Source organism: Bombus huntii, chromosome 10 (genome assembly GCF_024542735.1).
Source record: "Bombus huntii isolate Logan2020A chromosome 10, iyBomHunt1.1, whole genome shotgun sequence".
Lineage (NCBI taxonomy): Eukaryota > Metazoa > Arthropoda > Insecta > Hymenoptera > Apidae > Bombus > Bombus huntii.
This window is the reverse complement of record NC_066247.1, coordinates 14,221,675-14,245,490: the sequence shown is the minus strand read 5'-3', so window position 1 is coordinate 14,245,490 and position 23,816 is coordinate 14,221,675. Positions and strand designations below refer to the sequence as shown.

The 23,816-nt window shown below is 40.5% G+C and overlaps 1 protein-coding gene across 1 annotated transcript; it reads left to right on the top strand.

Annotated features, from left to right (window-relative positions):
• Positions 1-11,075: 11,075 nt before the first annotated feature.
• Positions 11,076-14,057, top strand: LOC126870256 (serum factor response D-like). Its single transcript, XM_050627793.1, has one exon. The coding sequence runs from the start codon at positions 12,988-12,990 to the stop codon at positions 13,939-13,941; it is 954 nt and encodes a 317-aa protein (XP_050483750.1). The 5' UTR covers positions 11,076-12,987; the 3' UTR covers positions 13,942-14,057.
• Positions 14,058-23,816: the final 9,759 nt, after the last annotated feature.

The window sequence follows — 23,816 nt, the reverse complement described above, 5'->3', positions numbered from 1 at the left end:
GTGACGTAAGTGCATTACACTCTCGCACCCGTCAGCCATTCCTGCGACCACTTCGCGTGCGTTAACTCGATAATATTTCGTCTCTGTTACCTTGTCGCCGTTGCTGCTTGACACATCTCGCTTGCTCGACGACTGATCGATGAAAATTAAAACGGGACCCAGATTTACCGTATCGTTATTTTTGTGTCAGGTATTCTCTTTTTGCCGTTTCGGCGAATTATTTTCATTTCGAACTTTTTTAGTCTTATTGTTACGTCGATTCTTATATTTCAAGATCTAGTCTTGTACGTACGCTGGGGAGCGCTTTTATTTATTGATTCAACAAAGAATATCGTTGTAGGTGTCATACATGCGAGTAAAAGTAACGAAGTACGAGCAGTTTCACTGTAACATACTTCCTGATAATTTCTCGTTATTTATACCATAAGAAAGTATCAAAGAGGAACTCTTATCTCGAACGTGGATCTATTTGTCGATAATGCATGCGTGTAATACTCGAGTGTCGTTCATACAGCGTAAATATATGTGCAGATACGTAAACCTTTTATGATTTTTGTATCAAAGGCAGACCTGCTATAATACTCGCAAGTGAAATATAATTCTACGAAAGAAAATGGAGCAAAAGAGTTTCGTTGGTAATATATTCTTCCTTTTTCATCACAAGTTTCCTCTTTGTTGTGCTTCTGTTACATTATAATCCTGTTAGATTTACGCGCGTAAAATTTCACTTTGTTGCACTATATCTCATCATCGCCATCTGCCGAACACCTGTGAGAAACGCGGTTTACTTTGTCTCAAAGCGAGCAAACGTCTAATTTCACAAATTGGATTTTCATCAACAGCGAGAAGGGCATATGCGATGTAAAGGAGGCTGTAAGGGCGTCCTAGGGCTTACGGTGGTTGTCACGATGCCGGAAGTGGCGCCGAGCAGACACGTCAAGGGAGAATCAGAATCGCTATTGGGAAAACCATCAGGAACATTTGTTCTTCGCGCCATCAAAATTCTATCTTCTGAGATATTTTTCGCGTTTCCGAGGTCATCGCCACTCTCCTTAACTTTGCCTTACGATGTATAATATCTCGATGTTACGGTAGTTAGAAATTTGTATTAATTTGGAGAACCTTGCAAAAGTACGCAAATCTGCTACGATAGTCGGATAGAGAGTATCGGCAGAGATCTGTTCCTTTATCGTAAAACTCTCTCGGACAACTTAGATGCTACCAGATATCGATTCTCGCATCCAACCATTTCGTAATAAACGTAGATCATCCAAGAAATTTCTCAATTGTCATCCGTTAATTTCGCGCAACTTTTGCTTTATTTTAGCTACGTGGAAACCTATTAGTGCGCAAATGTTATCCCGAAAATGTTACTCCTCTGTGCCAAATATCGTTCACGTGTATAATCAAAGTTGCATAAAACCGCGTACAATTGCATCAGGAAATTTCTAATAATTTGCTCGTCTCGCAGGACGAAAACAGGCTCACGAAGGATCTCTCTGTCCTGGCTATCGAATGTACCGCAAGCACGTAGTTTCAAGTGTCCGTTCTCTAGAAAATTCGAAACAATTTATGGTCGATGGTCGAGTGAACGGTGCAACGGTCGAGTCGGAAAGATCAGAAAGACAAATCGTCATAGTTCGAACAGACCGGGAAGCAGAAACGCACTTCCATGATCATTTGTATCGTTGCTCGATCTGTTGCTGCTCAATGACCGACCAAGCTGTTGATTTTTCTTTTTCTGCGATGCTACTATACTCTACACTCTATGCTTTATACCGTTCTTTTGCCCGCTATTTACCTCGTACGCGAACTTTTTATCGCTAGTGGATTGCAAAAATCCTTTTTTATCACGAATTTTACGTGACAATGCATAGGTCAAGGTGGACGTAAGACAAAGGAAGGTGTAGATAAATAAGACAGGGTGTATTTAAAAATAATAAGTTATTTATTACAGTTTATTTAATATGTATACAGGCTATTCGTATTATAGCAGCGATAGCTAGTGTTAAATTAACAATGACAGTTTCTATCGTAGTTAATATTATATTGGTTATTGGCCATGACGAATGCGAATTTTGATAGCCCTGGTCGAGGTCGGTGGTCTGGATCTATAACAAATAATACTATATTAATATAGCAAAGAAATGTCGTAAATATCGATATCATTTGCAAGGCGATTCTTTTTGGGCATAGTGAAATTATGTTGGTCAGTTTGTGGATATTAGGTTGAAATTAGATAATAAAGTTATAGATTTACCCGTTTTAAGGGATTGTTCAAGCGCCGTTAATTCACTGGATATGTCGCCCTGAAGCAGGATGTTTAAATTTTAGATCATACATTGTACTGATAGGAAGTATTTTATCGATACAATTATGAGTTTATTTGATTAAAATATCTAACGTAGTATCTAGTCACCAAACGAATTAGTAGATCAGCCGTGAACAATGGCAGTAATTTGTATAATAACAAAGGATAAGCCAAATATAGCAGAATGACTCATCGGCTAGCGGGAGGTTGTGTCTAATTATCAAAAGCGAAAGAAATATGAAAGATCCTAGTTTGTAGGACTTGTTGACAATCAATGTCAACAATTTTTTCGTTTGGTCCATAGAATGTTTTGAGTGGGCTGTATTTCGACACACGACAAAATTGATAACGTAAATAAATCTTATATATTTGTTTCAAGAAATGATAGCTTGTTTGTGAGCGGTATCTTTAGACAGGTTGTTGAAAACTGGATGTTAATTCGGATTTTATATTTTCAATATCTTCGCATGAGTATTTTAGTCAAATCTAGCACGAATCGAACAGGTGAAAACAATCTATACGGCGTTCGTGCTGAGGTGGTATGGCGATAGGTGCGTAAGGAACTACTCTTGGTGTTTTTAACGAACAATAGTTTATTTAGAACTAATCAACAATCAGAGTTAACAATTAACAATTAACAATTACACTTAACAGACAACTGGTAACAACTAACAAATAACGATAGACACCGAGAGATCATTCGACGCGTTGCTATGCAAATAGTACCGAGGAGTTACACATTTAATGGCGTAAGACAGACTGCCTGTGCTTTTGTTTCGGATCGCGCAGATTCTTCCCTTCGTAGCCCATCGATATCCCCCACTAGCGTGCATTCATTAGATGTGCCGCCAGTGCTGGCACGTGTATGCTCTTCCGAGAATTCGGCGGAAAGAGTGTGAAGATATCGATGGTACATTGGGCACGTCGGTGTTGTGCTTTGGCGGCGTCGCCCTTTGCATCCGGAGCCGTTGAAAAGTTCCGTGGCCCGTGCCGCCACAGTGCTTGGCAGGTTTTTATTTTGTTTACCTAGTGGATCGGTATGATAGAGTTCGAGACATGTGGAAAGTACGGCTTCCAGGCAAGCAGGGGCTGATTCAGCGCATTAAAATAAGAAGAAAATTTCGTATAAACTTTTTCGAGTAGACGCTTGCTTTGTGTCACAGTACTTTCTTACCTATCTTTAGAGAAATTACTCGAATCGACCAGTTCCAGTTTCTACGGAAACGCGAATGCGTCGCGTCATAGATCGTCCATCTTGTTCGAACAGCTTACACGAATTTGTCGAAAATTTTGATCGTCACGTCAACTAACGTTTTATAAGTAAGAGATTTTAAACGTCCCCGTATTTAATAATCGAACGGATTCGGATCCGAAGAGCGTATTGGTCCGGAAATAAGGCCGGCACGATTTATCTATTTTCCAAGAAATCGTTCATCTGTGTAATGTTTAGCATCGCAAAATAAGCTATAAGCGGAACGTATGGTCATATTAGGCATATTATGTTATATAAAATTTTCTTCTTATTTCAGTATTCAGAATCAACCTCTGCCATATTTTCCACGTGTTCTGATTCACCTTGTATAATATATAAGAATGATAATTGCAAATATATTTGTATAATAACTCTATGATAAGCGCTTAATAATACATACAGTGAACTTGTACAGAGTAACGTTTGCTGACTGTCGGAGGCACATTGTTGCTGTCTATGCAAAGACAAGTGCCCATTTCTTGTCGAAGAACTCCAGTCAATTCTAGCGTTTCACCCACATAAGTTTTCAACGCTGAAACATGAAAATATATAGTCGTTATTTTTTAGCTTTGCCTCTATTTGATCTTCATCTTATCTGCTTACGCGCTTAATAATAGAACTAGGTTTGGACTACGTAAAAAGTAACTTCTTTTTATTAAGACTCATATTTATTAAGATTTAATAAGATACAATTTATTAAGATACATGTAACGAAAGGCAGGAAGTAGTAACATTTTACGTGAATTTGCATGGATCGAATATGCTGATGTGCTTACGAATAAGAGAGTATTGATCGATAATTATTAAAACCAATTGTTTGTGACATGGGAATAAGCAAAAGTCATTTTTAAGTTTAAAGATCTTTAGTTTAGTATTGAAATGTGTTTAATGTATTTTAGCAAAAGTAAATAAAATAGGAATATTAAAAACATTAAAAACTTAATATCTAGTTCTTGTATTGTCCAAAGTTGTGTTTTGAAGACAAAATTTGACAAAAATGATGCATATACAAATGCTATCTGTGGTCATTAATATATTTTTTCGTTATCGACAGAACATTTTCCCTTGATTTTATTGACATATTGGATTAATCACTTCTTTAAGTTACTCGTTGTTGAAACAACATCAAAATCGTATATTGTTTCATGCTATAAAATCTACTAAATCCATTGACAGTGAAACGATATTTCGTATACGGTTCTTACAAGAATTATTATTATTTAAGACTTAGGAAAACGTATATACAGTAGCCACGCACATGTCACGTAAAATAACAAAATAAAAAAGGAATTTGAGGTAAAAAATAAAAAAAGAATACTTTATTTTTTTTCTAACATCAATACACTTTACAATCTACTTCCGAACTCTAGGCGTGACTTTCTAAGACTGACTCTTATGATTTTACTTTCGATCGGATCCGATTACTTTCTTTTGTCATCCCTCAACATCCCCACCGTCCATGCATTTGCTAGGCGTCCGCGATCGTTGCCACGTGCTCTTTCTTCTAGAACCTTCGGTGGAAGGACCGTTGGGATGTTGATGGTTCATTAGGCACTTCAGCGATATACATTGTCGCCGAGTGCTTTATCTCTATCGTCAGTCCGTCGGATTTGAAGTATGCCGGTATGAAGTATGCATCCATTTCCTTCCAGATAAATCTCTCTATCTAAAATCCTTATTTCCGTATTTCCTTGAAAAGGTTAAAGTCGTTTTGTATAATATCCAATGTAGAGAAGAAGGAAGATCCGCAAAAGATTCTTTCAGCTTTCCCTATGTTTGAGCTCGAATCAAAGCAATCCTATTCCCAATAGGGTGACTATGCGTTTAACTTCTCATAGAATCTCTCTGATTCCGTGTGATACCTTCGGTGTTTTTGAAGTATGTAATTGATGTCGTAACGTCAACGCTTTGCAGTGCGAATTCAATTTTGAGTTGCAATTTCCCTGTTTGCGTGGCAAAAGCATAAAATCGATAGCGCACGTTTCGATAAACACGTTTTCTTTGCTGATGGCGCACTGTAAATATAAATATTTGAATAAATAAAGTTCTAACATGTAATTTGTTCTTCTTTTATAAATAGTTTACAGAGGATAAAGCGTGGGTAACTCAAGACTGTCGCGATCATGACACTATACATACCTATGTATAGCACGTATACTAAGCTAACTAAAATAGCAAGTCAGAGAAATGGAAACTTAGGAAAATCTAAAGGAAGATAAAACGTTCGAGCCTTGACAGGAATATAAGATGCTAAGTAATCTTCCTAAGTAATCTCCTCCAGCTTTTTCTATTTTGATCAATAATTATTAGTACATGTTAGGAAAACAAATAGAATTTTTGTTCTCAAGCGAGGTATAATTTAAATTTTGTATGTACACAAAAATGTTAAATATCTGTAATAAACATGGTACAATCAATTTTTTTACATAAAATTATATTGTATAGGCTATTGTTATTTAAACATTCTAAATTGGATGAAGAAAAAAAATGACGCAAATAAAACGTAGGACATTTTAATTAAAGAGACTAATATAGAGATTTACCTACTTAACTGTGATTAAATCATCTCCACTTAACGCTCTACCTCTTCTATTAATTATGCTTCGTTAAACTATGATTACAGAGGATGGGTTTTTTGATAAAATGACATTCTGACAAATATATATAGATCGATATATATAGATATAGATAGACAAATATATAGATTCTTACAACAGTAGTTATGAATGAACAGTAGTTATTGTATCAATTCCGTTCTTCAAAAGCTTCATTTGTGAAAAGACAATTCGCCAGAATATGGATTCACTGTAGTTATAGCTATAGGATTTCAATCTAGTTGACAGACTTGCTTTACGTAGAGAATATCTGTCTCTTGTTCTACTTTATCGCGATTCTCTCCTCATCTTATACGCTTTGTCGAGCAAAGTAATATTGGCATATATCTCGGCTCTGGTTACAATCATTAGTTTCCGCCTAAACGGTTAGAATCACATAGCTCGCGCTCTACTCTCGTTTATTCAACATTCAGGCCATATGGTCGCATGCGACGAGTTTTATGTTAATTCCGACCGATTACAATACCTTTCTTTCGTTTACAAGGAACGACGAGACTGGCAGTTGCGTGATTTCCAATGCAAAAGCCGCGATATCTGCACGATAACCTAACGTCAACCGATTTTGTTGTACTATTTTTATGTGGACTTCGTTTGTACCACTTTCGTAACAAAAATAGAATACGTAGAACACAGCATTCCGTTATGCGATATTGTCGATTCCTAACATCCGAAAAATCAGAGATAATTTTTTCCCTACAGTTGTACATTTGTGTGAAAAATTACGAACGTAAAGTTGTTTGGTGCATGCACAGTCCTCCCCTCCCCTTCATTTGCGTGGACATGCTAGAAAGATTCACTTTTCCACGGTGAAACTGTATGTATTATAATTTCATTTTTACAAAGGTCGAACATCCTACTATGCATAAATTTAATATTAATATAAGCAGGTTTCGTGTTAAGTATTACATCTGACGTATAAGCACACGTGTGTACGAGCCTTGGTTTTAAATGTCTTATAGTAGACACCGAAAAGATTATTCAGTTGGATATCTGACTCAACATCAATATTTTACTAGGAGATAACATGTTAAGAACACGTTGGTGGATGGCATGGGAGATGATGAATGAAGACATACTTCTGTGAGATACATAAAATAGTAGTCAGAACGTGTTTTGGCGCTTGGGGACAGCAACAGCTTTTTTTTTGTTTTTATTTATTTGTTGAAATTACAATCAATTCTCGCGTTGAGAATTTTCAGTAATTTTTCTGGCGTGGCGCAGTGACATGGCTGTTTATTTACAATAAGTTAATACTTATTATAGATAGGTATAATTTATAAGTATTATAAGTAAGTGCATATGCTTAATTTGGATAATTAAATGAATCTAACGTTTAGGTCTAGCGAGTAGTGCCTCTTCAGCCTGCGAATCTGGTCCGTCGTATCGAGTAGTCCAGTGATTAGGGGGTTTCGGTGTTTCTTGACTCTTTTGCTATATCTGTCGCTATATTTTGCTATTTCCTCTTTGACTGTAGGTATCTTGAGGTCGCGATGGATGGTTTCGTTGGTAACATACCAAGGTGCGTCTATTAAAGCTCTTAGCGCTTTCGATTGGAATCGTTGTAGTATTTCGATGTTGGAGTTACTTGGACAGCAACAGCTGGTGATACTGTCATACACCTCCATTTATAAACTTTCGAAAATCGATGTGACCTTCAAACTTTAGTGTATTCTGTTTCACAGCACAAAATGTTTCCGAAACGTACGTTTATTGTTACAATAAACTTGACTAGTGGCTCTGAAATACTATCCTTGAAAAAACAATGGGGAAATTGGAGCAAAAGCAGAAGGAAATAAACAAAGACCTTGTTGGTTCGTAAAAATAAAATATGCTACAGGAAAAACTTTTTCCAACGGATTGAGATGCGACAAGCTTTAAAAGCTATGACGCGAATCGAGCGTTTGTCTACAAGAGCGCATTTTCGGTGGATATATATGTCGGAATGACATTGGGGATAGGGTTGTCGGTGTTTGAGGAGTCTTCATTGAAGGTAGCCATCGTTGCGGTGTAACGAAGATACGATTTATTGACACAGGTATGAATAACACAGGTTTGACAATCTACCACGACGGTGAGACGTCCGCGACACTAGTGACAGTGGTCTCCGGTTCAATAACGAATCCGCGGCCAACGGGATGACAGATGGGCGTTCTCGCTGAATTTAAGTCTGATTCGTAAAAATAATTGCTGAGCGTAAAGACGTTACTCTTTGGTCGACGGGAGCGCGTAAAAGAATGCCCGTCCCGTCCCGATGATGCCACAGAGGAAAACTATAATGGGTTGTGTCTAAGGACACGAGATCATCGGATTCGTCGAGGAAAGCCTTCGTTTAGGAAGTAAGGGAAATTGAAGTTGCTGCTAATTGGTCAATCTCCATATCGGTGGTTAGAAAAAGATGCTAGCCGCCCTCGAGGGAAAGTTGCTAGTGGGAGACGCCGCTCGTTGAAAAATATGTCTCCCCTATCTTCTCGTAGTTGGGACAAAGACTGTTTGTCTGTTTGAAGGACTTTAGTTAACTAAACCTTAAGATTTATAACGGGCCCTCGGGCTAGCCGAACATGTACTGCGGAGACGCATCGACATCTGGCAATCATCTTACTCGAAGAATAGGGTCTGCGTGTGGCGAGCCACGGGACAGAAACCGTTGGAATGTTTACTGTCGCGTGTCGCCACGAATATTTCTTTTAAGGAGAGCTATAGAATTACTCCATACCTTTGTTAGGCAAAGCGTTCATCTGTCACCTCGAGCCAAAGCTCACCGTCACTAATCTCGAACAATTACAATCGGATTGAATAACTACAATAGTTTAGTTACAGTTATAGTAGACTTTAGATTACAATGTTGCGGGGCTATCCCAAGGTTCCGGTGTCCTTTCATCCCCGACATATATTTAACTATATATATTAACTATATATTTTCCCTAGGAACAGTAAGATTTTAACGATACAACTTTATCAAGAGATCTTAATGTCATAAACGGTATCGAAACTTCGTAATTAATATTGTTAAGGAAGAAAATATTGGTAATCTCCTCGAACGACGAGCGCTTGATATTCACAATTAGAACTCGATATCTTAGCTTCTTATAATATCCTAATAAAATGTTATTTATCGATTACAATTGTCCTGTCGTATTTTATTGTGTTTGCTTTATAAATGTGAACTTTATTCAAAAAGAGTTCATCGATATAACGGTATTGAAGAGAACTACTCGAGAAACTATATCTAGCCCTTGGATGGAGGGATTGCTTGCTTCTTACAATCGAATAATTGGAGTGTAACTAGAAACACGAACGGTAGTTTAGCAATGGAGAAGAACTTTAGAACGACAGCAATTTTCTTCTTGTTTCTTTGAGAAAGGCACCGTTCATTTTATGTTTGACGAGAATGGGGTTGTTGGACGAATTTGATTAAAAAGGAAAGATCTTTAACAAATATTCTTCCCATTGATACATTCCTATATTTTTGATTTAATTATTTGAAAATGCAATTTTGCATATACCTATGTGCAATTATATACTATAATCGCAGGCGTTTCTTTAAAATGATGTACTATTGAAACAAGGCAAAGTATCGTCGAATTCTTCTAGATTCAATTTCTCAAAAGAATGGCTCTATTGATTAACCAAACATAGTTCCCATAAGCATATACGTACTTCTCAGAAAAGATAGTTATATCTAGATCAATATTATTCCCCACAGTGACCTATATATCAAAGAAAAAAAAGACACATCAAGTATTAAATCATACTACTATTACGTCCACTATCTCTACAAATCCTCCACTCTTGGAAAAGTCTATCTTATTCAAACGTAACGTAACTCAAATTAAATCTTTTCCATCATCATAAATACGAAACATTTATAAAATTATCATCTTCGATTATTTACTCAACATCTAGCTAACAAAATCTTCTCCATCGCCGTACCCCTTAATCCTGACCGCGTACAATTAACGTATGAATAGTTAATTTATTGAAATTTAAACGACCATTTTACGCTACTTGTACTCGAATGATTTTAGGATCTTGCTGTATCTCTTGCACAGTGTTATACTGACAGGCGAGAAACATAGAAACGTAACTTCCGATCCACTGATTTACCCTAAACAGACGATGATAGGTTATACGGTGGACGCAATACAGAAGCGTTTCCGATGCAATTCGAAGGTGCGTTGTTACAATGAAGTTCATCGATCCATAATGACTATTTCCCCGCCAACTACAGCCTGTAATAACGGAATAGCCAATAAAGTATATCCTGTCGATTTAATCGTTACCCCCACGGTGCACCGCGCGCACGGAGATCGGATCGGTGATTTTCACGTGATGTTTCGCAAATCGTGAGGCGCTCGCGTGATTCGCGCGTTTTAAGCGTTCCCGCTCTTCCCGTCCGATAAAAAGAGAAAGGAAACAGGGGTGGAAGGAAGAGGGAAGATACGTGATGCGGGTTCAACCTGCCGCGGGAACCTTTAAAGAAGGTCGGTGCAACGGAAGAGATGTAATTTTAATAAGTTGGAGAACAAGTCATTGTAAAAGATGGATCTTCAGATGTTGGAGATGCAGCAGATTTACGACTCGCTGGAATTAAGTTAGTTAAGGTGTTGAAAACCTAACGTCTTTTCAAAGGCGTTTGCCGCGTTTCTTTTCAAATCAAAATACATACATACGATACGTACAATGTATGCGCCTAAAGTTTTAAAGTTAATTTCTATTCAAGGAATGGACTGTTTTATTATAGGTTTAGGAAATTGAAAAGAAGCAATTGCTTGTTTCTAAGAAAGAATCGCGAGAAGTACAGTTAGAAACTGTATTGTGAATCACTTTTCCTGGTTTCCGTAACGAGGAAGTGAAAAAAAAAACGCAGACAAGTCAGCGTTTACCGTAGTTAAATGGAAGATACGCAGGTACGAGTCGTTACAGTTTTGTCGTTGCAACGATTCCCGCTGCGTAATTTGATAATGAACAGTTGAAAAATAGCAGCGTTGTGTCCGTACTCTTTAATATCCCATTATATGGAAGTTAACGACCGGAAAATACACCGCTCGACTACTTGAAGGAAGTAGCTCATGAGCAAGTCTTTTGTATCCTCGCAATGGTATAATTCCTGTAACGTCTCGTTCTCGGAGGATTTATTTCGTTGATTTGTACTTGTTTATTGCTTTTGTGTTTTCATGAATGGAGCATGTCGCATGCGAATCGTAATATGGTTTTAATGGCGTTTCGACTTCAATGATATCAGCGGCTGATTGCGCTTCCCGTAAGAAGCTTCCAATCATTATGTATTTTAGGAACAACAAATAAGGATATTTAGAGAACGAATTAATTATTCAATTGTTCGCGCAAGAAATACCTGTCTCTTTTTCGAAAGTTATAAGTGCTGTTTTCAAAGAGTTCCTTAGCTCACCATAAACCAGATAAGAATCTTTGGTTCCGTCTAGAAAAAGAAACCTTCAGATCAAACCGAAAGGGGTTCGGATTATATTTTCTAATCGTATTTGTATATTTCTTTTTACGGTCAGCTTGTCATCCACGTACAATCGAACAGAGAGTCCATTAATTATTTCCCTTCGACTTGTTTCAGGGGGAGCATCTCGGAAGCCATGCCGGCTGACGAGTTCGCTGGAAATCGAAACAGAAGCAAACCAAGACTGCAACCACCTTAACGAACCGCTATTATCACTGGCAAGGTCATCGGGCAGACCGGATCTAATCATGCTCACGCCGACCATGCTTCCTGTGCACTCGTTCCTCTTTCTTAACGACGTCAACCAGAAGATCGGGCGCTAAAAAATTCGAAATCGAGTTGATTGAAAATCTCAAGGAATATTAAAAAAAAATACGAATAAACAATTTGATATAGAAATCATCCATTTTGGGCAAAGAAAAGAAACAATCAGAAAAAGGAATAACCACAGATGCTCTGAATTTCATTGCTTCCTAATGGTACTTCCTTGGATATTTTTACATTCTGGAGGCGTGAACGAACTCTGAAAAACAGAAACGACTTCTATCGGATGATCGAAAGAACTACCTGGACACTGAGTATAATTATTCACACGTGCGGATGCCATTTCCGGCATGTTTCTCCATGAAGAAGGTCAGCTTCAGTTTTTGCCACTTGTAGATAGAAGTTGAAGTGGCGGACGTCTTAACGAGGTTGCTAGAATGTCAAAGAAATAGATGAGGGAAATATTATGAAGATATATTTATGAATATCTAATTGAGCATTTAATTAAGAACTTAATTGAAAGACCAAAATAAGTTGGTTCTTGAGACCAAGTACCTATCTAAGTATAATAGTCTTTTGTACTTACGGTTTAGTAAGAGGACTCGAGTAAAACGATTACTCGTTAAAAGGAGCAATAGAATAATCATGCCTCCGCAGACGGTGGTCTCTGCTTTCATGCCTCATCGCGGAGAATCTCAGCGAAAAAAGTGTCCCGAAGCGTGAGCTGAAAGGTGGCTATGTAGGCTGCCTAGTGAATGCCGTCGCCATGGTGGAGCTGGCGTGTAGCAACTCCCTAAGTCCAGGAACCTAATCCTGCGTCAGAAAGACAAAATTCGCTACGGAGAAAAGTAAACAAAAATACATATATAGGGAAGAAGAGACAAAGATTAAAGATCGTTAAGAATTAAAGGTAATTTAATGATAAAAGGGAGAAAGAATTGTGTAAAAATTCTACTGGGAAAGAAAAGAAAGAAGAAGCCTCCAACGAGAAAGACGTGCTCAGAAGCGAGTCCCGCGTAGCGCCATGTAGAGGAGCAGGAAGAAGCGCAGTCTTCCTCAGGCATTCCAGCGTCGAGTAATGCTGAAGCATATGCTGACGGGGCAACCATCGTCAGCGGGCTCCAGGCACCAGCACAATTACTACCAGGCGAGTTCGGGCTCGTTGCACGGCGGCCACCACCACCACCATCATTCTGGTCACCAACAGGATCAACAGCAACACCATCATTACAACCAAAACAGCAACGTTCGTGGAACGACAGGGGGCAGCCAAGGACGGGGAGTCGACGTTTACGACTCGGTGGTCCATCAAAGAGCCAACGTGCATCAGGCTGCCACCACGCCATCTTCCACTCACAGACACCCTTTGAATCATTCTCAGTTGAGCGTGAACAATCTTTCTCAACGATTGAATCACTCGCACGCTCTTAATCTGTCCACGTTGTCCACGTCGAAGCATTCTGTGAACAGCGTCAGTCCTGTTGCCAGTGGGAATAACAATAACAATAATAATAATCTGTCGACTACATTGGGGGTGATATCCCCGCCGCCGCTGCACCAGGACAGCAGACCCAAAGCGAATGGAGGCTTTGATATCTCGAGACTGTCCAGATTACCCAGTCAGGCGACACCTTCGCCTGCACCTGCTCTTCAGGGTACGACTACCGGGGGACAGTTAACCGGTCCCGGTTCCACGGCGTACCCCTTGAACGCTTCCTGGTCGTCGTCCCTGTCAAGGAATCACAAGGACCACGAGGTTGGCGCGAAAGAGACGTTGACCAGTTTGGGTTTATTGTGTCTAGTGTCGTTGTTACTGGCGCTACTCTCGTTGATCTTCTTGCTGAAGATCTCACCGTTAACGGTGACGCCGAGTAGCCTGATCAGCCCGGAAGAGTATACGATTGTCTACGAGGTGACGTTAGAGCTGTGCGCACTCGCCCTCTTCCTAAACCTCTGCTGTCTCCTCATGTGCACTATACAGTTCCTCTTCACTGTGAAACTCATCAAGACTTCGTATCAAGGACATTGGTGAGTAGAGTTTTCGTTTTATGCCACGCTGGGTAAATCTGTGATTTATAACGCTTTAAATACCTTTGTACATAATCCGTACTTTACTCAACCCGAAGGTCGAACAAGGTGTGAAAAATATATACGTTTAAAGTTTATATCCTTAAGATACTGTTATCTTTGAAAATCCGGAAGTCAAACAAAATACACAAAGAGAAACTTCTAAAAGTGCAAATAAACGTTGAGATACAAATATCCTTTAATCCGAACTATACATATGATGGAAAGAGGACTCTCATAGTCATCGACATTTTCCCTCCTAAATGTCAACAGCATCCATATTTACATTGTTGCTGTTGTACATGTAACTTTTCAAACTTACTTAGGTATTGATAAAGAAAAGAAAAATAAGCATTTTCCTGGTAGCTGGGAATTCGCGGGATTCGCGGTCGAACGATGATTACCATTAATTTCTATAATCTGGCGACGCTATCCTCAATCATTATCCTTGTGCCGGAATATAAGTTCTCATTCATCCATGCGTGGCCTATCTGTGTGCGTCTGGAACAAACGCAGTGTCCCGTATCCCGTGCGATATATCAGAGGCCTGTCTAGTATTTCTTCTCACGCGGCCTGGAGGACGAAACGCAAAAATTCACATCCTGTACTTGACGTGCAAGCGTTCACCGACCGCGTGTCCCGTTTTTACTGATCAAACACGTGTCTGCAATCACAATACGATACTGTGTGGTGAGATGTATCCGTAAATGCGTATGTTTCGTGACGCGAACCTTGAAAATGAAAATTACACTTTCGTTTATTCCTCGAGCGTCGTGCACGCAGGAAATCGTATAATAATTTTATTAGTAAGATTTTTTTTTATATAGACTACGCTATATTAATTTGTGACCAAGCTAAAAGATCGTGACACGCCCTTTGTGTAGAAATTGCAATATTCTCCGTTTTACCTAATAATTCTCCCAGCAAATTCAGCACGCACATTCGCGAAAAATATTATCGAATACACACAGTGCAGTGCAGATCAAGTTACAAAGGGAATATAGATATGCTCGCCTCCCGTGACACGCAACTCGAAAGCGAAAATAAGGCTCGTTAAAGACGATACATACTCCTCGAGATGGGATCTGTGGTTTCTGCTCGGAAGTTCCCTTATCGTTGGTCAATCGGATTTCTTTTTTATCTTTTTCGTTGCCGACCGAGACAAAGTAAGCATCGCCGACTCTAATTACTAGCGAATGGAAACGCGCGTTAAGTTATGCAGATTGGCCGAAATCGTCGGCCAAATCACTGTGTGTTACGTCGCGTAACACTCTACCTAGCCGAGGCCACACACCGCGGGCAAGATGGCAACCAGATGTCTTCGGATACTCACTGCGTACCCTCAACAGTCTCAAGTACCTTCCATAAATCTCATAGATTTCCTAGTAAAGGTCCTTCAAACCAAACAAACGTCTGTTTCCGAAGAATTTCCAAAGACTATTGTCTACCACGGCGTGACAAGGGAAAGTTAGTTTTTCTCACGTACGCTGCAACTTTCCTCCCACTAACCACTTTCTCTCGAGGGCGGTTAAGACCCTTCGTGTGACCAATTAACAACGAAGCCTATTCCCTCACTCTCCTAACTAAAATCGTCACCAACAAATCCGATGGTCCCGTGCGCTAGACACACCCATCCTTAGCTTTCCTCCGAGACAGCATCGTCTCCCAAGAGAGTACTGATTTTACATCCTTCGAACGGTCAGCATCCTTCAACCGGGTATACACACCCGTAGATCAGTCACTCACTCATCTCGTACATACGCACCAGCGTAACTGTCTTCGTTATAAGTTGTTGGAATAAACGGTGAAATATAACTTACTCTGCTGTGTCATATTCATTTAACCACCTCTGTTATCTTAACCGAAACAGGGGAACGACTACTTCGCGGCGTCGATTCGCCGAATCGTAGCGAGAATTTACGCCTCTCGCTGACGCGTTTTCCTCGCGACCGCGTCTCTCCGCGAACGGTCGTAACACTGTGATTACCCTCAACGGACACGCCGTTTTGAGTTTTCTCTTCGGTTCTTTAATTCCGTCCTTTTTCTTTCGCTCAGTTTTTTGGCCAGTGGCGGGTCTTTTATCGCGTGGCGAGTTTGATTCGCGTGGGAAAATGTCGTGCGCTCTTCGGCAGATAGAAAGATCATTGTTTCTTAAAGCATCCAGACGTTGTGCGTGATTGGCATATTACAGTTTCTTGCGAATGTTACCGTGTGACCATGTCTCCCTTGTGACCGTAATTGTGCGACGATGTTTTCCTGCAAATATTACCATCTAACAAGTTTTTCCAACAAATATTACTGTTCTATCAGGTTTTACTCGAATCTTGTTCTTCCCTTGATAGGGTCCTTTCCTTATATAGAGTGTCCCAGGATTTCGCAGTCAAATCTATGCCACTATATTCCACTGACTATTTTAATGTACCAAACTACGAAGATGCGGCTGATATTGTGCGTATTGCGTTATTCCACAACTAGGCTTGATTGGCAGGCCATTGGAACGAGATTTGTTCAAGCTGTTCGAAATGTTGGAGAACGAGCCGTTAACATTGTAATGTATGCAACTACAGAGACGTATCGTAACTTTTGTTTCGAGAACAAATAACAGAGAAGAAGAGAATAATGAAGATTGGACACGGACGAAATTAGCTGTCGATCTTGAAACTCGTGCACTGCGATTTCAGATAATCAAATTAGCATAGAATGAGATTTGGGAACGGGTAGAGTATATTCCGGAGTTTGGATATATATATATATATTTAGATTAAAGATTGGTTCTTTGCGAGAAACGTTTTTAAGCAACATATGAAATTCTTCGTCTATTTATAGTATATTTCATTTTACTATAGTGGGAGCAGTATTCTATAAATCGGTTTATAAGAGTGCGAATTTATTATCTTAACGCTAGCCTTGCTAAACCCGGTCAAATGACCGGTTTCAAAATTTAATTTGAAATTGTGCGTTCGTCGTTGTTTCTTTTCTTCCTCCAACTTTATGTAAATTCCTATATTATCCGACTAATCAATTTCTCAATTTTTGTTAACGTAAGAATCTACATAAAGTTAGAAGAAGAGAAGAAACAACAATGACTGTACAATTCTAAATTAAATGTTGAAACACGGCCTTTTGACCAGGCCTGGTAGAGTTAGTGTTAAATCATGCTTTGTAATTATTTATTTTGGCTGGTGGTAAGCAACGGTAACGCAAACACTGATCGAAGTAGACAGGTGTTCGTTAGACAGGTATTCAGGCCCCAGAATTTCCAGGTCACCGATTGGGGCCCCTGTTGTAAATTTCTGGTGATTCGCCCAACTATTGGTTAACTAAGAGTAAAGAGAAGAGGACAGTTTACATCTGAGCTACTGCTTCGATTAACCACATCTGGCAGAATGGTCTTTAGGGAAGAAAGTGTACCGTTTTCTGTGGTCGACCATCCTTTGTTTTCTTTTCTGAACAATAGATCTAGCTTGGACATTGATAACTAGCGGTTTATCGATCGTTCGATGACACAGGACACAGCCATTCTTTATGCTACGTTATCACCACGACTAACTTTTACAGCTGTCTGCCAAGTTAATATTACCGGTTGTGTCACACTATCGCAATGTGCCCAGAAGAGATAACCGGAGGACGATTAAAATTGCAACGTCACCGGACGCTTCTCGTTTCCCTTCTTTCTCTCTTTTCCTCGTCCTTTCGCTCAATGGTTGTTTCCCCTGCTTTGCCTCCGGGGCTTCCAGACAATTCAAGATTCTGCTGAATTGGAATGCCCGATTTTCTCCTAGAGAGCTGTTTAGCTAGAAGGAATAGTCCGAGTGTCGACGGGTATGCGAAGAACTGTCTTCTTGTGCTCTTAACCACTTAACTACGTTCGACGTGTTTATTCGTTATTGCTTGATTTTACCTGCTCACCCCATAGAGGCATTTTTGAAATTAAACTTTAAAAAGTTAAAAATTAATTGTTTCCAAAATGTTTTCAAATACTCCGAAGATCGTTGGATATTTTCGTGTTAAAATTATTAACAAAGTAAAATATACACAGATGTATCCGTATTATTAATAATTAATTATCCTACGATATTTTCCGGGTTACTCGCGCTCCTGAAAAATTTCTACCATAGACCTCCCCCATATGTAAGGAAATAAACTTCGCAGTTAACAAATTAATTATTTCCAAAATGTTTTCAAATACTCCGAAGATCACTGGATATTTTCGTGTTAAAATTACAAAGTAAAATATGCACGGCTGTATCCGTATTATTAATAATGGAGGCTGACTCCTACGATATTTTTCTACCATAAAAATTTCTACCATAGACCTCCCCCAAATGTAAGGAAATAAACTTCGCAGTTAACAAATTAATTGTTTCCAAAATGTTTTCAAGCACTCCGAAGATCGTTGGATATTTTCGTGTTAAAATTAATAACAAAGTAAAATATACACAGCTGTATCCGTATTATTAACAATTAATTATCCTACGATATTTTTCCGGGTTACTCGCGCTACTGAAAAATTTCTACCATGGACCTCTCCCCCATATGTAAGGAAATAAACTCCGCAGTTAACAAATTAATTGTTTCCAAAATTTTTTCAAATACTCCGAAGATCATTGGATATTTTCGTGTTAAAATTACAAAGTAAAATATGCACAGCTGTATCCGTATTATTAATAATGGAGGCTGACTCCTACGATATTTTTCTACCATAAAAATTTCTACCATAGACCTCCCCCAAATGTAAGGAAATAAACTTCGCAGTTAACAAATTAATTGTTTCCAAAATGTTTTCAAATACTCCGAAGATCATTGGATATTTTCGTGTTAAAATTACAAAGTAAAAGATGCACAGCTGTATCCGTATTATTAATAATGGAGGCTGACTCCTACGATATTTTTCTACCATAAAAATTTCTACCATAGACCTTCCCCAAATGTAAGGAAATAAACTCCGCAGTTAACAAATTAATTGTTTCCAAAATGTTTTCAAATACTCCGAAGATCACTGGATATTTTCGTGTTAAAATTACAAAGTAAAAGATGCACAGCTGTATCCGTATTATTAATAATGGAGGCTGACTCCTACGATATTTTTCTACCATAAAAATTTCTACCATAGACCTCCCTCAAATGTAAGGAACTGCGGCATAAGTTCCCTAATAAACAATAGGAATTTCTGTTGTAAACTACAAATTACAAATTACGAAACCTTCCGCTCTAAATTAACTAAAGATCACCAACAATTCTCCTTCGTTCTGAAACTAATTCTCCGACAATGGTGTTCCCTATGAATGAGTCAACTGGCAACGAAAGACCAAAAGCAAGAGGGTTCTCGGTCAGTGTCTCTGGTGCACGCCAGCTAGGAAGCCTCAGCCGAAGGTCGTCCGGCTGAAGATAACTGCGAAGTCTGCAAAATGGCATTGTTAGCGAAGGAGAAGGAGCCCTGGGGTGTGCAGACGTGCTCCGAAAGAAGCACGAACTTTAATGGTGGGTCCCAGTAGTAGACGGCCGTTCCTCTTCGCTTGCACATTGTCACTCGAAGCTCGGTGCCCGTCCCTCCTTCCGTACCACGCTACCGAGTCTGAGACGCGAGGATGAAAGAAAAATAGCCGAAGTATGACACAGGTCCAACGACGACACCAACGACGACACCAACGACGGCGACGACGATCACAGAGACACGAGAAGAATGAAAGACAAGCGGCGCTGCTAAGTGCCGGCTCATTACTTAAATGGTCCGTGATAAGGGATCTCTGGTGCTGCTGGCGCGAACACGCTGAACAGCAGACTTTTCGAATAAAGCCACTTTTGGACAAAATAGTTGCTGGCTCACGAAGTTTTCTTCTTTCGTTGTTAGATGGCGCGATCCTAAAGTAGGCGCGCATTTTTCTTCGCGATCTCACGTTTCGATCGCGGATTTCGACTTATTGGGGAAACAGGTTAATTGGATTATTACTGGAGAGACGTGGATGGATGAACGTTTTCATCGTTTCGTTCAATGACGGATGAAACGCGTGAAAAGAGTTCGTAAGGTTTAAGCTGGGTGAGAAAATACAGCTTTGAATTTCCTATAAATGAGAGTTTAACAACGACGTGTCAAACACGACGCATGGAGCATTTGTACTAAATTTCTTATTAAATCTTGTTAATTCACTAGCTAAAAAACCAACTATTACATCGAACATGATACGACCAATAAAAATAAAGAAATCGATACGAAGAATACGAAACGTAGATTCTTATGAATATGTGCGTTTCTTTAGGTGTATCGCTCCTCCAAACGACAATTCGCCGAAACACACATCAACTTTAACCAATGTATGAGAAATCGTCTCTAGCGCGTTTTTATGCCAAGATGAACGCTACTGTGACCCCGAACGAACCGTGAAACTGAACGATTCGATCTGTCATTGAAAACGCCCATCGGTCGCGAAAGTCTTGTTTGTTTTTCATCGACGGCCCGGTTTAACGTTACACGCGTGTCTGGTTTCTGTTCACGGGCGGTTCTTCGTGCGTCAGAGCGTCCGAGCATACGCGTGCACCCGTTCGTCTTTCCACCAGAAAGAGAGAAGAGGGCTCTCTGTCGTGGCTGTTGGCATTCCACGCCTTCGAATCCGGCATTTCAAATTTTTTCACCGACACAGGGCACTACGGAACGGGAATAAATTTGGCGGGCCGTGACTGCGCCTTAATATTCCAACAAGCAGACAGAAAAATAGAGAAAGAAACGGGCACTCGCGTGTCTCAATGCTTGTAATTTATTTTTCGATTAATTCCCAATCACCAGCCGATAATTTTGATGTTTCCAGCTGATGATAAATCGAAAAAGTGAATAGAGGACTTCCAGTAGAATTTGCGTGATTCATTCTTGGCGTTGATTGGCGTGAATTGTTCGTCAAGACGTTATTTTTCCAAGGGTATAAAAATCTATCAGTTAGGTGGAAACTATCAATTTGTATACGAAAGATACGATCGTATTTGAAGATTGTATCGTAGTCATCTGATTTATCGTGCAAATTTTGCACGTGACACTCTATATTAAGTTTGTTGTAGCATTAATTAATCACAGAATGTTACAAGAAAACAAATTTGGTTTGGCAAATATAATGGCCGATGTTATGTAGATATGTGTGGCGGATCGGTATCAATAGGACGCCGACAGGTCGAGCCGCGGGTACCAACCGCCAACACTAGAGGGCTACGACGACAACGAGTCTGTCTGTCTAACTCGCTAGTGGTCGAATATACGAGCGATTGATATAAATACCGCACCTAGCGAGACTCACTCTACGTCTAAGGCAGGGACTACCGAGCATAGCCTTACTGACGAGTCCACCGGTAGTCCCGGGACGAAACGCTCTCTCTCTCTCTTTTCATCCGCGTCATTGGTGACCACCGACGACGAACACGCACCTCTGGAGAAGGAGTCAGAAGGAGCCAGCCGCCTCGTCCCCCCCATGACGATCAGCCTTCCATCATCGACGACGGGCCATTCCCTCTATCTTGTATCGCGCTATATGGCTTCGAGGTCACGCTATAGCGCTAGGGGGAGGCTGTGTGGCGAATCGGTATCAACAGGACGCTCACTGGACGAGGCATCAAAGCGGCGCAACACCTCCCGGGCGATCCGCGGGTACCAACCGCCAACACTAGAGGGCTACGACGACAACGAGTCTGTCTGTCTAACTCGCTAGTGGTCGAATATACGAGCGATTGATATAAATACCGCACCTAGCGAGACTCGCTCTACGTCTAAGACAGGGACTACCGGGCATAGCCTTACTGACGAGTCCACCGGTAGTCCCGGGACGAAACGCTCTCTCTCTCTCTCTTTTCTTCCGTCACATATGTAATGTTCGAATTTGTAAACTATTAACTTTTTCGACAAGGAGGTATAAGGAACAAGTTAAAGTAGACGTCATGTTATGAATCATCTGCGAGATATAAAAGACTTCTTTTATGAGGGATCAACACCTCGTGAAGTCAGATTTTATTTATAACATACTTTACGATTTTGATTTATTTGTTTGAGGTGGTATGTCGTGATAGGGTCGGAAGGAAAACTCAGATTTCTTGAACGATAAATGTTTATTCACTCTAATGTCAATGAGTACACTTGATACAGGATTCGCGATTGTATTCGGTTTGCGAATGTGCGGTTATAAGATAGAGCTTGGAGCGTCATGGCGTATAAATACGTATGGTGATGTTTCGAGCTCGCGGAACACGAAGGTTTTCTTCTCGCCGTGTCGCGTAATCGGGTGAGGACTGATTTTCTCTATTCGCTCCTTTAAACGGTTCGCGAATTCCGAGTTGGCCTGTTGCTTCGTTGGTACGAAGAATTCTGTCGGCAATCGTATGCCAGTACCGTAAACCATTTCGACTACCGTTGCGTTCAGGTCCTCCTTGATAGCGGTTTTTATGCCTAATAAAACAATTGGTAGGACTTCTACCCAGTTGCTCGTATTGTGACATTTTATTGCTGCTTTTAATTGTCGATGTAGACGCTCTACCATTCCGTTGGATGCGGGGTGGTAGGCTGTTGTGCGTAAATGCTTAATGCCGAGCAACCGGCATAGTTCATTGAATAGGTTTGATTCGGACTGGCGTCCTTGATCAGTCGTTATTTTTGAAGATACGCCGAAGCGAGCTATCTATATAGAGAGGAGGGCCGAGGCAACGGTTGTCGCTATATTGTGAAGTTTCTGCCTTCTAAGGCGTGACGAAAATGTTTGACTGCGGTGTATATCGCGAGTAGTTCGCGATCGTACGCGCTATATTTTTGCTGAGCGGGGGTCAAAGATTTCGTTGCGAATCCTAGCGGTTGTAATTGGTTATTCGCGCGTTGTTGTAATACTGCCCCCATTGCGTAGTCGGACGCATCTACCGTGAGGCTGATAGGCGCACCTGGTATCGGATGCGCCAGCATCGTGGCGTCCACGAGTGCACGTTGCGATTCGCGAAAGCTGTTTTCCTACTGCTCCGACCACTCGATGGGCGCGTTGCCCTTTTTCGCGCCTTTTAACAGATCGTTGAGCGGCTTAAGTGTTTTTGCGGCCCCCGGTATGAAACGTCGGTAGAAGTTTATCATACCGAGGTACCTACGTAGTTGCTTGGCGTTCGCGGGCTTCGACAATTTTACAATCGCTTCGATATTTTCGGGCGGCGGCTTAATTAATTATCCGAGGAATGTGATTTCGTGCACGCCGAATTCGCATTTCGTGGGGTTTATCACAACGCCGTAATTATTGAGACGGTTGAGCAAGATTTTCAAATGTTCGCGATGTTGGTTTTCGTCGTCCGAGGCTATGAGAAAATCATCGATGTACGCGTAGACGATATCGAGCCCGCGTATGATTTCGTCGACGAACCGCTGACATGTTTGCGTGGCGTTCCGAAGTCCAAACATCATATTTGTTGTTTCGAGAAGTCCGGTAGGCGTTGTTATCGCGGTTTTTTCAATGTCCTCGGACGCAATCGGAATTTGGTGGTAAGCGCGGACTAGATCGATTTTTGAAAAGATTCGCTTACTATGCAGATGTTGCGCGAAGTCTTCGATATGTGGCGGTGAGTATCTGTCGGGTACGGTGCGAGCGTTCAACGCACGGTAGTCGCCACATGGTCGCAGGTTTCCGTCCTTTTTCGGCACTACGTGCAGGGGTGATGCCCACGGGCTTTTCGATGGTCGCATCACGCCTTGCTCGATCATGTGTTCGAATTCCGCTTTTACCTCTTTAAGTCGATCAGGTGCAAGCCGACGCGGTTTGCTGTAGACTGGTGGACCAGGTGTAGTTTCGATGTGGTGTAGCATACTGTGTCGAATTCTCTCTTTTCCGAAGATCGGTG